The following is a 16,104-nucleotide window of genomic DNA, read 5'->3' as shown; positions in this document are numbered from 1 at the left end:
ACTAAAGCTAATCGGGGTCTGTGAAACCAACATAAGTGTATGAATGTCTGCTATGTCGCTGGATATTTTAATATTCACAGGCATTCTTTCAGATTGCACAGATGGTTGCAAATAGTGAATGATTGGTGATGACGGTTTCAGGGTATAGTGTACACTGTTTCAGTTTGCCATTCGTGCTCTCTTTTCTACAACTTGAGATTAGCAGGGCAGGTAATGACAACCAAGTCAAAACTATTAAAATTCCGTGAAATGCAAGGAATTTCCTCTCAACTTTTTCTGGCAACTTATGACACTTGGTGGTGGTGACATTTTTAGGCCATTTTAACCATGTGAGTAGTTCAAGCCACAGTATCTGAAAAAGATCTTGATCTGAGACACTTAGTGAAAGCTGTTGGAAAATGTCCCCTACAAGAAGTTGCTTAAGTTGCCTGGTTTTACATTCCAGTGCACAATTCGGTCCCTCAAAGTCCGGAGTAATGATACGTATAAAACCTGGAGGACTCTGGACCTCCAGACCCACATTTGTGTACCACCAGTGTACCGTATTAATGCAATATTGTCAGCATAACATGACCAACAGCTCAGACACTGGCAAAGTAAACAACTGAGTTTAGTTTTCTTGGTTCAATAGCATAAGAAATATTCTAGAATATGTGTCTATGATGTGTCTATAATTACACAGTAATTACACTGTAAATGCAGATGTGGTTACATAGTAATTGTATTGTTAATACACAACCTCGTGGAAATACTGTGAAATAACAAAAGACTTTTGTAACTCGTGTTTTGTGTTGTCAGATAGGATTAATTACTGTGCTGTTACAGTGTAAATTAAGAGACAGGTAGTTTTGTATAATTTTACACATTACAATTGAGTAGTGAGTCTCTTCCATCCCCAGGGTGTTGCCTGAATTTGTCAGGAATATTTAAGACTGTGCTCTGCTGCCAATGTCAATGACTTGGTGTTTGTGTGCGGGAAGGCAGCTGTGTGCAGGAATGCTTGAGAACGGAGCATTGTGGCTGCAAGGGACTGGGTGATTGATCATTTGCAGGGAAGTAATACGGGCAGTATCTGCCATTCAGTGTTTTTGCTGTGGTGTTTATGTACACAAGGGCACAGTTTCAAAGATTGTGCCTCCAAGCCAGGGAGATGTACTGTAACTCATCTGAATGAATGCTGGGAAGCGTTGTCTTCTACAAAGGCAGAAGTTATTATTATTTTTTTTTTGTGGTGTATTTTCAATATTTTTTTATTCATATTTTCTTTTGTTTTCTGAAATGCTGTTCTTCCTGAATTCTCCTCTAAACTCATGCCCTGTAGTTCTTACTCGTTAGGTCACTATGAACAAGTTCTGTTCTGTTCAGATCATGATGACCCCAGGCAAGGAGCGGTTTCCTGGGTCAGGTCAGAATGAAAACGGGGTAGTGCTTCGAGGGTATTTGGAGGAGCTGAATGGAATGTGTCTGGAACTGGGGAACAGTGAGAATATGATGAAGCGAGAACAATCAAATTACAACAGTCGAAGAGACTATCACACAGGCTTGTGTAAATAAAATGGACTGTAATCCTTTCTTTTACTGTAAACTGCTTTAGGTTTTGTATTATTATTATTATTATTAGTAGTAGTCGTAGTAGTAGCTGTAGCAGAAACAGTATCGGGAAAATGCCCATTAACTTTAACAACTCATTTACAAGGGGCTTCTGAGAGATAGCAGCAGTTCTCATGTACAATGCAATAGACAGGGAGGGGTGAGGAGTGACAGGAGTCTGTCACCAGATTATAAAAGCACAGAAACTCAGACACTCAGACCATAACACTCAGGTCTCTTTAACAAGCTGTTGGATGAAGCACTCCCTGTACGCCACCAATCAATGGGCTGTAATTATATGAGAAGAGATGGAGCCAATTAATAACACATTCGCTGACGAGGCGCTTAAACTGTGCTGGTGGCCAGAGAGATGAACAGCTGTGAAAAATTAGCAAAACAAAGATGTTTCCAAACTGCAAATTGTGTCATTCCCACTCCACTCCACTCCACTCTACTCCACCCTGCGGGCGCCGCCCCTTACAGCATGACTGCGTATGGCTCACTCAGCATCAGATCAGGCTTACTGGTCTTACGGGGCGTGAGTAATTTAAATGTTGCCATTTTACCCTATGGGGCGAGCCTCTGTTTCACAACTCAAAACGCAGAAGCTCTGAAATGTTTCGACTAGACTGCAGCAGCAGGAGAGCAGGGACTCATTAGGGGTTGTCCATATGAGCAGCCCCTAAAGAAAATCAAGGTCGTAGATAATCAGGGGAGTCGAATTCGGGTACGATAAATACAATTTGAGTGACATATCTCCTTTAAGAGAAAACAGAAAGGTCCAGACAGGAGGAAAGATCATTAAACTACCCTCTTCCCACTGTAATGGACAGGGTTGTGTAATGGATGGCGTTATGAATTCTGTCCCCTGTCAGTGAGATGAGATAAGGTTAAAAGCTGTAAAACCATGAATGAAGACAAGCCTTGCATACTGGTTAAGATGATCGCTTGTGGTGGAAGGGGTTGCCGTTTCGCACCCAGCCTCTGCCCTATTACACCAGGAATTCATCTTAGTACTGGCTGTCCATGTGGTTGAACAGGGGATTGCTGCCCTGCTCCCCAGTCTCCCTTCAGATACCAGCCACAGCAGAGTCATCTGAGCAGCCACAGGCAAAGCTGTACCTCTGGAGTACTCAATCAACATGACAAACAATTAAACAGCAACAGAATACTGCTTACATTATTAAATAGGTATTAAATGGAAGATTATTAAGATGCACCTTGTATATCAGTCAATTTAACGCTGATAGTTATTTTTTGTTGTCTTTTCAAAAGAATCACACATCGAGCTTGAGCGCAGGAAACCTCTCATCGTGTCTGAGCTCTGTGCTGCTCCATGCACACAGCAAGTCGTGAGCAGATGAAAGTTTTGTTCTGGAAGAGCATGAAATAAATCTCTGAGCCTCTTGCTGATGTTAGAGTTGTTTTTTGCTGCAGGCAACACAAGATAAAGAATAATGCGAATTCGATATGCAGTTAGACATTCCACACTCCTGGACAAAAAGGATACTCTTGATGCCTCTTAATCAAACAGATCAGAATTAGAGATGTGTGATTTTCAAGGAGGAAATCCTTACGATCCATTCCGCTATATAACATGAGACAATCTACTATAGCAGGAGTGTAAGACATATCTGTGGGAAAGATCCCAATACTCCTGCTCACCAAATGGTAATGTGAAAAACTGGCAGGCAGGCATACCTGTACACCCTAAATGTGACACTGGCGTCAGGTTCGAGAGGCAGCTACGGGTGCGAGAGGTGACTATATTACGTATAAGAGGTCCAAGAGGACACTTCATCGCCGCAACGATCTTGCAAATACATGGTCATTGTTGTTACAGAGAATAATACAAAGCAAGCACTAGATGATTGTACTTTATATATTGGGATAGTGCAGTGTAGAAGCAGCTATCCTGAACTGTAAATATATTGATTGAGTTCAAGAAAACCACTCTCGCCTAGTCACCTTGTGACAGAGACAGCGAATTAATCCTTGTGAACAATCTCCCTCCCGACCTGTGAGGGCGCTGTATAACAGGAAGAGTGTGCCCCGGACTGGATCGTTTGGCAATTCATTCCAGGGTCAGTCGGAAGTCGGCCATCCAGAAAGGGGGCGGGGTCACAATACCAGAAGTCATCGCCTTAATGTGGTTGGCGATGTGTCAGTCATGGATTGGAGGATACGTGATTGCACTTGCTACCGAAGGGGCCGTAATTGAGGGTATATCAGGTGATGTGGCGAAGCAATCTGTTCCTTTGTTATGGTCACGAAAGGACCAGTAAAGGATTACTGTGTAACGAAAAGAAACTGTGAGTTTTTGCGTGTTGCTTTGCTATTTAACTGTTATATTTGTCATTATAGAAGGCTAAACTCCGGGAGCTCTAGCTGAACAGTCAGCAATTAAACCCAGACTACACTTCACCATTGTGCATGTATAAACCTGTAAATCACCACTTTCATTAAGAGCACTCACTCTGGACTTGTGACCGTATTGTGTTTGTGTGGGTCATGTTTAGTGTATTATTTCGGGACTAAACCCCGTGGTTTAACTGAGTGATACACATTGGTGTGTGGAGCCAGTTATTATTATTTAAGAGTTGCGAGCACGCAACCCAGCCAAATAAAGAGCTGCTTTTCACAGTGAACTGTCTTGTGTCTGTTATTCCTGAGCACTGCATCACCTCTACACCTGCACACTGCAAACCACTTTGCCACACATCCTTATAAAAGTTTACCACTGTAAATTGATAAAGACAGTTTGCAGTTTACTTACTGGAATTCAGGTTTCTGTCATTGTCAAGAAGTTTGGGAGCTACTGTACGTATGTGGAGATCATGCAAATACAGTAGTTCCTGTCTCACAAAATATCTATTCCTGTAACTAATACCAATATACTTTTGCTTTAATGCTTGTTCACAGCACTTCTCAGTTTCTCAGTCAATAAATAGTAAGTGTTTTGAAAGTGCTGTCCTGCAGCTTTGGGTTATGGGCTGCCCTTAGACAAAATGACAAATCTTTCCATTTGAATTAGTGAAACAAAGACCTGGAGCCAATTTTGATACTGCATTCCAGATAAGTGTCTAATCTCTTTACAGAGGTGCACCCAATTTCAGTCTTTCCAGCTCTTTAATTCAATGCATGCAGGTAACTTCAGGTTCCAGCTACTCCAAAGCAATCGGATAACAGCAGATTAACAATGAAGACCGCTGGCACCCTGACAGCCTCCCAATCAGAAAGCTGACTTTCTCAGGAGACTCATGTCACTCCTGTCTGCGCAAGTCATCTTACCGTCCTTCCAGATTATTCGATACGTAAACCCATTTTTAATACAACTATAAACCTTTTAAGAAACACAGATTTCATTCCAGTTATGTTCTTATACAGGAAATTGAAGCAGTGATTCATTTTGTACTCTCTTTTTTATTTTATATATTGAATTGTTTTTAAAATGTAATGCGATTTCAGAGCTGCCAATAGAATATTCTGAGAAAAGCATCTGAACTTGCTTTACCTGTACTCTATAAGTATACAGTATGCCGAATACATGAATAAACTATATGTAAAAAGTATAGTCTTAATATTTATACAGTCAATGCTGCCTTCTGAATTAACAAAGAGCTGCCATGACGTCTGTCTAGGTACTATAAGAGGTACTATAAAAGGGTTATTTCCCATTTACTTTTTCAGTTTCTAAAGTTCAGTCATTACAAGATTTGTTTTCAGATACTGCAAATCCACTGAATGATATGAAAGCTAGCTGCCTGTCTTTGAATTCCTCATTTTGTAATGTGGCACTGTGGCCCTTCAACCTTCCTCTACCTACTCATAGTACTTTAACCAATAATTTGTTTTTAAGTGTGCTGTATGTGGATGTAACCCCGTGTCTGTTTATTTTAGAATTTAGAATCTTTACCCTCCGAGTTCACTGCACTTAAAAACAAATTATCGCAGTTTCACATCATAACTTTATAGAACAAATTCCTTAAAACATGTTCTGCATACTTTCTTTTGCTTTTTATTCTCGGATAAATCTAAAGAGTTTTGCAAAGGCTACAAACGCTCACCCCCGTAGCTTTTCTAATTTCCATATTACCGGATGGACATTGACAGGCCAAATTACCTCTTCTCCTTCTGTTTTCATATTCTTATTTAAGTGTCTTTTACATTGCATGGGAAAGATTTACTGTTCAGACACAGAGATGCTGCTGCTACACAGTGGGTCTTTACTACAGGAGAGGCTGCACTGCCCCAGAGCTTCCTCAGTGTTTTTATAGTTTCTAGTTTAACAAGTGAGTTTTGATCAGAGGGAGTCCCAGGAGGTAAACAAGTTCACCTGATGCGTCCGAGAGATTTTACTTAAAAAAGTGGAGATTACAGAAATCAGTACTAAAGAGTCCTTCCATTAATCAGCTACTACTTCAGGTCCTGGGAATGTGAGTTTACTTTAATCTCATTAAAGTAAACAAGGTTACCTACCACAACAGAACACGCATTACTCTGTACTGTGTGATAGACTGAACTATTTGCAGGGATACACAACAGCCTTTCTGGTTGCATTACACAGATATCATGCACTCGTCTGTAGAAATATTACCAGCTTGCAATGAAGGTTTTTAATTTGCGTAGTTTGGTTTTGCTGTTATCTATGTGGATGGATGTTTTTATTTGTAAGAGGTCCTGTCACAATACCAGTAACATTTTTTTTGTTTGTTTTAAATTTAGTCGTTGCCAATTATTTTTATTATTTTCTCCCCAATTTGAAATGGCCAATTATTTTTTTAAGCTCAGCTCACCGCAACCACCCCTGCGCTGACTCAGGAGGGCGAAGACGAACACACACTGTCCTCCGAAGCGTGTGCTGTCAGCCGACCGCTTTTTTTCACACTGCGGACTCACCATTGCAGCCACCCAAGAGCTACAGCGTCGGAGGACAACGCTGCTCTCGGGCTGTTTATAGGCAAGCCCGCAGGCGCCCGGCCAGACTACAGGGGTCGCTGGTGTGCGGTGAGCCGAGGACACCCTGGCCGACCTAACCCTCCCTCCCCCTGGGCGACGCTCAGCCAATTGTGCGCCGCTCCCTGGGAGCTCCCGTCCATGGTCGGCTGTGGAATAGCCTGGACTCGAACTTGCGACGTCCAGACTATAGAGCGCATCCTGCACTCCACGTGGAGCGCCTTTTACTGGATGCGCCACTGTTTTGTGCTGTGCACAAATATAATGTATGCATAGCGCAATTTGTCAGGAGTGTGAGATCCTCCAGCTTTTAAAAAGCAATCCTTCAGCACTCTCACCCAATCAATGAAGTGAAATGCAGGCGCATTCCGAGGTACTACAGCAATGGAAAACACCCAGCGATCATACAAGGTTCCGTCCGCATCTATATAATGATTATATTCAAAAGAACGATTGTGAGAGCAGCATCACTAGTTTTAATACATGTTTAAAAAAAATAAACAGGGAAGCTGTGATCGTGATCGTTCTTTCGGACTGATAGAAAACAAATCACTTTCCCAAGCATGCTTTCTTGGTGCTGAAAGAATAACTCCCAAAACAGAATCAAGAGTACAGCACGGTATCATAGTGCATACCGTCGGTATGTAACATAGACTTAGGATGATAACTGTCACTTGCAGCAAGCAACGCTCACTGCGAAAGTGGATTCAGCATACCTGTCAACACTGAGTTTTCAAAATAGTGGCCTGAATTGAAGTGAATACCTTCGAAGACAAAATCATAAAACTATTCCACTTTATTGTTTGGTAGAATGATAGACTGTGATACGTTGCTCCTTCTAATTGCTTTTAAAAAGGAAAAATATCAAAACCGAAAAACAACCATGAGATGCTTCACAATCAAAACGAACTATACAAGGTAACACCACTCGGAAGTAAACATTTCGCACATAGTTTATACAATTATACAGTACCGGCAAGAAATGAAAGTTACTTTCACCTCTGCCTGTAACTCATGAACGGCACAGCCCCTAATTGCTGTGGAGTGACGATTTCAAGAGTGCTGGGCTACAGTAGCAGAGCAGAGCAGACAAGGGTAGCAGAGGTTAGACTGGCGCCTTGACTCGGATCTCATAGATTGGCCGCAGCTGATCAGTGAGGTTGAAGGTGTGCTGTGTGGTGCACTGCCATTATGGATCTTGACCCTTGTCGGGGAGATGAGGTTAAAAGCTCTATAACCACAAATGCAGACGATCTGGCTCCTTTGCATAGTGGTTCAGACGCTTACTTGTGGTGTTCTTTACAGTCCAAGACACTGAGCAGAATAGGATTTAATCGCTGTGCTATAGCAATTTCCTTTTTATTTCACCAGGATAGCAGCACCGTAATACGAGCTGCCACAAAGACACACATACAAATATATAGAAACATAGAAACACTCAATACAACCACAGACACTTACAGAACATGCACATGTACATAAAATTTGTGCACACACACACACACACACACACACACAAACTTTACATTAGAAGTTACTTAACTCCGGAGAGTAGTATTGTAAATTCATTTTGGTAACATGTCAATTTAAATCAGTAATATAATTAAGCATGAACTGACATTTCATATTAAAGTCATATGAAGTGAACATTAATTCAGCTTCATATCGGTAATATTAAAAAAAAAAAAAAAAATCTCATTCAAGATTAATTAATGTTATTATTAGTGTTACGAATGAGTTACTGTTTGCTTCTTTTCTAGCGAATTATACCATGTTTTAAATAGAAAGCTTATTTTCTGCTCTCCCGTGACAGAATTCACTTTTTGCAGCGTGTGAGTATTGCCCTGCCTGTTACTTCCTCAGGCAAGAGGGGGTCACATCATTACTAGGACTTGTTATCAAATAGAAGTAGGTCAAATGATTTGTACTTTTTTTTGTATTGTGCTAATTGTGTTTCGGTTGACTGTATTGCATTGAACATTGAACGTTTAGAATGAGTCTGAAAGCTAATTGTGTGGATCAGATTGGAGGTGTCCCTCGGGAATGGTGGCATAGCCAGCGATCAGACAGCTCTCCTCATTATAGGAGGCCAACAACATAGGAAGAACGGTCATTGTGAGCGCGGCCCTGCTGTTCTCTGCCTCTGCACTCTCTAACTGCAACTGACAGTTTAATAGAGCTGGGTTAATAATCAGCTAGTTCATTAAACTACCTCCCTGTCCTCTATACAAACACACAGCTCGGAATGAGGACACGGCGACCAGCATACTGCGTGAATCCCGGGTCCAGCGCTTCTCCCTAATCAAACTGCTCTCCCTAATCCATCACACTCTGTCAGCCCAGTACACTGACCTTGCCTCTGCTTAACTGGGGAGTTCTCTCTCTCTCTCTCTCTCTCTCTCTCTCTCTCTCTCTCTCTCTCTCTCTCTCTCTCTCTCTCTTTCTTTCTTTCTTTCTTTCTTTCTTTCTTTCTCTCTCTCTCCCTTTCACCTTCTTTCTTTCTTTCTTTCTTTCTATCTGCATTTTAATCTCTATTTTTCCATCTCTCCTCTTCACTCTCTTTGTGTCTCCTTCCCTCTGTCTATTTACCTGAATCTCTTTAGCCCCCCTTGTTGTTATTTGTACACATTTTCAAATATAAAAAAAGTGTATTGGAGCTCTTCCTAAGCTCATTGTTTTTCTCTGTCTTCTTCTCTCTCCCTTATCTCCAACCTGTCTCTCTCTCTCTCTCAAATTTGAATTCCATACAGCTCCATTGCAGTGACAAGACAAAGAGGTTTTCACTACAAAGTCAGTTCCCTGAAATCCAAATGCATTAGAGCTATGTACAATAGGAGCATTAAAACCGAGTTGCAGAGACACAGGTCAAACCTTCTGTGGGAACTTTAGTGGGGGGGGAAAAAAACGTATTGTTCAGATTTGCTCCTTGAATACACAGAATGTAAACATAAGATAAGTGTGTTTGTTTATTTCTTTAACCAGCTTTTAAATTGGCTGAGGTTCATGGTTTGAACTACTGTATACTGCAATGTATAGTATCATATAATAGTGGGTGCTACTTTTCAGAGTATTTAAGTTATTGATAAACTACTATTTTTAAAATGGATTTCTCTCTCTCTCTCTCCCCTCCCTCCCTCTCTTCTCGATGTCTCCCTCTTCCTCTTTCTTGCCCCCTCTCTCTCTCCCCTCCCTCCCTCTCTTCTCGATGTCTCCCTCTTCCTCTTTCTTGCCCCTCTCTCTCCCCTCCCTCCCTCTCTTCTCGATGTCTCCCTCTTCCTCTTTCTTGCCCCCTCTCTCTCTCCCCTCCCTCCCTCTCTTCTTTATGTCTCTCTCTTAGCGCCTCCTGCTCTCAAGCTCTCGGTGGATGAGACTCTGGTTGTGAACCCCGGTGACAATGTGACCATGTCCTGCCTGGTAACGGGTGGCATTCCCACCCCTGTGATCACCTGGACGCACTACCCAGGGCCCATACCCACCACCGCCAGAGTCCAGGGGGGCACAGTGACCCTGCAGAATGTCAAGGTCCAGGACTCGGGCTACTACAACTGCACCGCTGTCAACAATGTGGGCAACCCAGCCAAGAAGACTGTGAATCTCATCGTGAGAGGTGAGAGAGAGAGAGGGAGGAGAAAAGGAGGAGGAGGGGGAGGACAGAGAAAGAGAGGATAAGGGAGAAAGAGGGAGAGGGGAGACTCAGTTCATGCACAGAGATACATGGTTAAGGCCTTGAGATGCCTTCATGCTTGCACCACACCTTACTGTAGCCAGAGCCATTATCCCTCATTGGAACTGCAGCAACTGAACAGCAGTTTCCCACCATTAGAGCAGCAGTGAGTGCTGTGCTCTTAACTGCAGTAGATCTCCTCCTAGCGCCTGATGACTTAATAATACCAACATCCACTTAAGACACATACTTACCTCTCGACTACAGAGAACTGTGAAGTTAGAGGTTCGCGTCCAACCTTTGTCTCTCCATTTAGTTAAATGGGCTGGGATGCCAATTCATTACACAACACAAGCTCTTGTTTCTGTTTTTCAGCCATGAGCAACATTACCTTCCAGATTACGCCTGACCCCAACAAAGACAGCGAGACCATCCAGATGGAGCAGGATGTGAAGCTGTCCTGCCATGTGGATGCACAGCCCCAGGACAAGGTCAACTACACCTGGTACAAGAACGGCCTCCCAGTGCGCCCCTCCAAGACCTTGGTAATCCTTCGCAATGACCCCGAGCTGGACCCTGGCACCTGCAGCCTGGAGATCTTCTACATGAACTTCCGAGACCAGGCCACCTACAGCTGCGTGGCCTCATTTACAGGAACCCCCATTCCGGAGCTGAAGATTGAGGTCAACCTCACACGGAATACTGGTGCGAGCACTGCTACTCTCAGTATAATCATAATTATGATAATAAAACTGCTGCTGCTACTACAGCTATTAATGAGTGTGCTCCAAATACACTTGTAAACAAATCCACAACTTAGGGAATGATTGTCTGGGTTTATTAAATAGATTTTTTTTCAGCGGTCACTCTATGTTATAAATCCTGAAGCCACCTTCAGCCACCCGAAGATTTGAGAATATTCCACCACATCTTAGTTTACCGTAAGCGTAGTCTTGTGCAACTGACAAGAATTCTAAAGACTGGCATTAACCAAGTATTGTGTTCATTTTTTTAAAATTAAAACATTAATAATAATAATAACTGAATATGTACAGTTGACCCTGTCTCTTGTATTATAACAGTGTTGTATCCACTACTACTGCTGCTACTACTACTACTACTAATAATAATAATAATAATTTTGGCCTACAATACTACTACTACTACTAATTCTGGTTGAAACACATTCAGGAACATATCCACAATATTTTTAAACACAGCAAACAAAGTCACAACTTTGAGAATATTTGGTTTCTATCTTCATCTGGCCTTATTAAACAGATTATTTTTTTAGTGGACTGCCCAGCAGGTGGCGTTAATGAATATACTTATGGGTTTGGTTTTTACAGTAAATGACTAAGAGACTAAGAGAGTGAGGAGCTCTTTGGGGCTATGTGACTCAGTCAACCACATAGAGATTTTATTGGGTTCACAGCTGATGTTTCTCGTATATTTTTTTGTTCCTCAGTGGTCCCACCTGTGTTGACAGTACCCAAGGACCGCGCTACGGTCATGGTGCGAGAGGGCTCGCGCGTAGAGCTGCAGTGCGATGTTTCTGGGAAGCCCAGACCCCCTGTGCTGTGGTCTCGTGCCGACAAGGAGCTGCCCATGCCATCAGGGGACTGGCTGGTGGAGACTAGGGATGGCAGGCTGAGATTGGACAACGTGACGCGAGACATGAGTGGCTCCTACCGCTGCCAGACTGCCAGGTTCAACGGGCTCAATATCAAACCCCGCCAGGCTCTGGTGCAACTCAATGTGCAGTGTGAGTAACCAAACCCAACCCTAGCCCTGACCCTGAACTTTAACATTATCCTAGCTCTGTTAGATATCCTGTTTCTGAGCACTTCTGCAAAAGAAACAGCGGTGGTACTGGGAGGATTTATACTGAAGTTTATTGAAGATCAAATTCAGGTGGAGTAATATTTATATATTTGAAAAGTATCTCAATAAGTAGCAAATCTCCTGGAACCAGGTGCACAGTTAACAGGTTTCATGATTTTTCAATGTCAGCTCAAAAATAAATACTTTACTCTGAAAGGTGAAGGATTTATCATTGTATTTTTGAGTGCCTGAAAAGAAAATGTGAAAAACTTATAACTCCACACAGAAGATCAAACTCCTCCCTGAGCTGTGTTGTCAAGGGGGGCCATGTCATTGCCTGTTCCACATCCTTCGCTTCCCAGTTTTTAATCCTTCAGCTCATTTCACTCTCTTCCCATTATCTTGACTGTATTTATTATAATGAATTCCTAATAGAACAGAATAATTACATTGTAATAATGAGGGTTGTTTTTATTCTGCAACTTTCCATTAGTTTCAATAACATGGAAGAGTGGAGGCAGGCAATGATGTTTCAATTGCAGGTTTTATGTTTAGAAAAACAGTGAGTGAAATAGCTCGCATCACTCGATTTTCAAGGTGTGGTATCCGAAGCATAATCAACAAGTACAAAGAAACATTGTCTGTAATTGACACACCCAGGACTGGAAGACCCAAAAAGCTGTCTAACAAGGATGAGCAATACTTGAAGATAATATCCTTAAGGAATAGAAAGAAGACAAACGTTGAATTGACAACAGAACTGGCAGAAGGCACAGGTGTCGTTGTCCATCAAATCAACAGCACTATGAAGGTCACTCTTGAAATCAGGATTTAAAGGATGTGTTGCAATAAGAATACTTCTGTTAAGATAGGGGAACAATACTAAAAGGCTAAAATATGCACAAGAACACAGAAATTGGACACAGTGTTTCTGGTGTTTTAAGTTCAATATAGAGTGCCAGACACCCCAGTTTAAGATGAAAGGTCCTGCATAACCTATTTTTTAGCCAGTTTGAGGCTTGCTTGTTGGTGAGGGCTGACCCTCAGTCTATAGCACAGTGTTTTCTTTGAGACTTCCTGTCTAATAAGCTGTTTGATTTCCTATGCTGGGTCTCTCCAGAGGCAGGTTCGAAGCAAGCCACCAGAGCGGTGCAGCGGTCTGCTGATCCACAGATTGTGTTTAACTTGATGCAATAAAGATCGTTGCTGTGCTTCCTAATCAAAGAGGAAGCTCTCTCGTCCTCCCTGTCTAAGAGAGATAGGGCCTCGTAATCTCCCATTCTGTCTGATCAGTTCCATCAGGGACTAACCCTCTCAATGCAAACCTGTAACCAATCTTTCTCGACCTGTGCAGAGACAGGCCTCTACTGGGTGCAGTAGTGCAGTGTGGAACTGGATGTTTACACACATCTATCAGTCATGAGTGAAGCCACCACACTCTCCCTCCTCCTCTTTCCTATCCCATCTCACCCTCCTTTGTCACAGCTGTTGAAGTTTTACATCACCCTATAGCATTAACTAGTTTTGCTTCATAAAGTCCAATGAAACCTGCTGAATAATGTTATGTTAACATATTGAATTACATATATAAGTATCAGTAGAGGGTCCTTAGACGAGGCAAGGGAGGCAGAATGACCTCAAAATTTCAAAGTGCGAAAAAATAAAATGTATCCTATCTATCTATCTATCTATCTATCTATCTATATATATATATATATATATATATATATATATATATATATATATCCTATAACTTACACAGTACAGTACTAGCAATGGCAGGTGACGTAGTCTGATCCCTGGTTTTAATTGGAGGAGCAACTCAAACCCTCCTTGATCTACCCCAACTACTATGCACTGGACTTGCCTGACCTCAGCACCACATTACTAGATCCTCAGCTGATGCACTATCCTTACACTATTGCAGTACTAATATGTCATTGTAGATATAACTTGTCAGTGTTGTCAGTCAGAATACGATAATAAGATTCTACTGTTACTGGGGGCTTTAAGCCCTCTGCCCTCTGCCTCCCCATTTTTCTATATACTTAAACGACAAACTGACAGAAATTGAAAAATGTGGCATTTTGTAATCTAACATGAAATACAGTACTACTATTATGGCTTCTGGTAGACTTTTGCGGTATCATTTTGTAACTTTGTTGATTTCTATATTTTTTAAAATGACCTCTCAATGTTAAAATTGGAAGTGATGCGAAGCTTTTGTCCATAGCTGTAAAGTTAAGTATTCTCTCAGTTCAAAGGAAGGGTCCCTGTCTGCAGCCCCCTCCTCTTTCTCCTCCATTGTCTCACTCTTTACCCCTCCCTCCCTTATAAAAATACATTATTGTAAAAGTGTAACAAAGCATATAAAAGTATGGGGAAAAACTGCAAAATAACCATGCTAATTTACAGTGATAAACTTTTATTAGGGCACCCTCCTCTCTCAGTTTTTATTGCCCCCCCCCCCCCCATGGTAGTTGGTAGATGGTAGTTCAAGTAAAAAGCTTCCCCCAACACCAAGAGCCAGCTCTGGTTGTTCTTATTAACTCCACTATTGTGTCCTGATAATTGCATGCTCTCTCTCCGAGCCCATTTGTGTCACTGCTCCTTCATTTACTTTGTTTACTTGTGTTTTATCAGCTCTGGAGGGGGGTGTATTGATCCCTGCGCTGAACTCTTAACCCAGTCTCATTAAGGCTGTGAGTGCACTGGCTGCTAGAAGCTTGTGTTAGAGAACACAGCCCTTACTAATTTGTTCAGTAATTTTGCAGTTTACCATGGTTTTGGCAAGTTTTTTTTATATGCTTTACCATAACTCACTGGGCTTTACAACGATTACATTAAATGTAAAGCGCTTTGGGATTTCTTTAAATGAAAGGTACTATATAAAATAAATATATTATTATTATTATTATTATTATTATTATTATGCTCCATTACACTTCCCTATGCTTTTATTATGGAAAAATTGGATGAGCCTCTGAAAGTGAAAGAGAACGGAATAAGGGTCTGAGTTTTCCGCTATCATTCTCTCTCTCTCTCTCTCTCTCTCTCTCTCTCCAGTCGCCCCCATTGTGGACCCCCAGTCCCTGGATGTGCGCACTCGGACGGGGGACAGCGTGACTCTGAGGTGCATCATGCTGAAAGCGAACCCCCAACGCATTGCCTCATCGACGTGGAGATTGAACGGCCGCCTGATCCGGTCCGCTCGCCCCGAGCTCCAGGACTACTCGGAGTGGCAGATCGACAGCTTCAGCCAGCTGAGCAATGGCACGTACGAGTGCAGCATCTCCAATGACGTGGGCACCTCCACATGCGTCTTCTACGTGTCTGGTGAGTCTGTGTGTCTGTTGGTCTGTCTGGCCTCCACAAGATGGCATTTAATTTAATAATACACCAGGCAGTTATATCATAAGAGTTGTGTTTTAAAGTGAAGGTGTATATAGGCCATTAAAGAGTTAAGGAGCGGGGTTCTGAAAAATATAGCATATACATCCCCACGTGTTGCTACACTGTTTTAATAATGTATCTGTAATTTTTCTTTGTTAGTAGTTAACATCCTGACAAGTTTTGACAGGCTGGCTCCTGGCAGGAATTAGAACCAGAGACAGAAAGCTGAAGTTGAAGCGCTAAAGCGCACATTTATTAAACACAGATACAAAACACGGCACGAGGGCCAAAATAAACGGTTTAAACAAAAGAACAACACACTTTTTAGCCTTCACTACCACATTGCAAAACAATACAAAAATCATAGCACAACCCCTCACCCCTCACCCCTCACCCCTCACCCCTCACCCCTCACCCCTCACCATCCTCCAACAAACAAAGGACTTTGCTTCCGTTTTATACACGTTGTCACCCCAATTAGCACTCAATTACCTAATTGGGGAATGGCCACACCTGTGATTGGTGGCAGAGACAGATTTAACTCCATCCCTGCCAACCTTACATTCCCCCATAGACTATTTACAGCACAGTCTCTCGCAATGGTATTTTCAAGATGGCTGCTTAGCGCACTCGGGTTTGAGATCAGAGGTGTGTCATCTCTCTGTGATCAGAGAAGA

At 42.2% G+C, this 16,104-nt stretch overlaps 1 protein-coding gene across 2 annotated transcripts in view; it reads left to right on the top strand.

Moving 5' to 3' along the window:
* The window catches only part of LOC117403078 (MAM domain-containing glycosylphosphatidylinositol anchor protein 1), a 193,418-nt gene that overhangs the window by 94,544 nt on the left and 82,770 nt on the right, over nucleotides 1–16,104 (top strand). For both annotated transcript variants that reach the window (XM_034004980.3, XM_034004979.3), the window contains exons 7-10: nucleotides 9,884–10,153; nucleotides 10,586–10,915; nucleotides 11,679–11,975; nucleotides 15,101–15,370. In XM_034004980.3, coding sequence (XP_033860871.3) covers nucleotides 9,884–10,153; nucleotides 10,586–10,915; nucleotides 11,679–11,975; nucleotides 15,101–15,370 — 1,167 coding nt within the window. The remainder of the gene's footprint in view (nucleotides 1–9,883; nucleotides 10,154–10,585; nucleotides 10,916–11,678; nucleotides 11,976–15,100; nucleotides 15,371–16,104) is intronic.

The sequence above is a fragment of the Acipenser ruthenus genome, chromosome 5, assembly GCF_902713425.1.
Source record: "Acipenser ruthenus chromosome 5, fAciRut3.2 maternal haplotype, whole genome shotgun sequence".
NCBI classification, from domain to species: domain Eukaryota; kingdom Metazoa; phylum Chordata; class Actinopteri; order Acipenseriformes; family Acipenseridae; genus Acipenser; species Acipenser ruthenus.
This window is presented reverse-complemented; position numbering and strand designations above follow the sequence as displayed.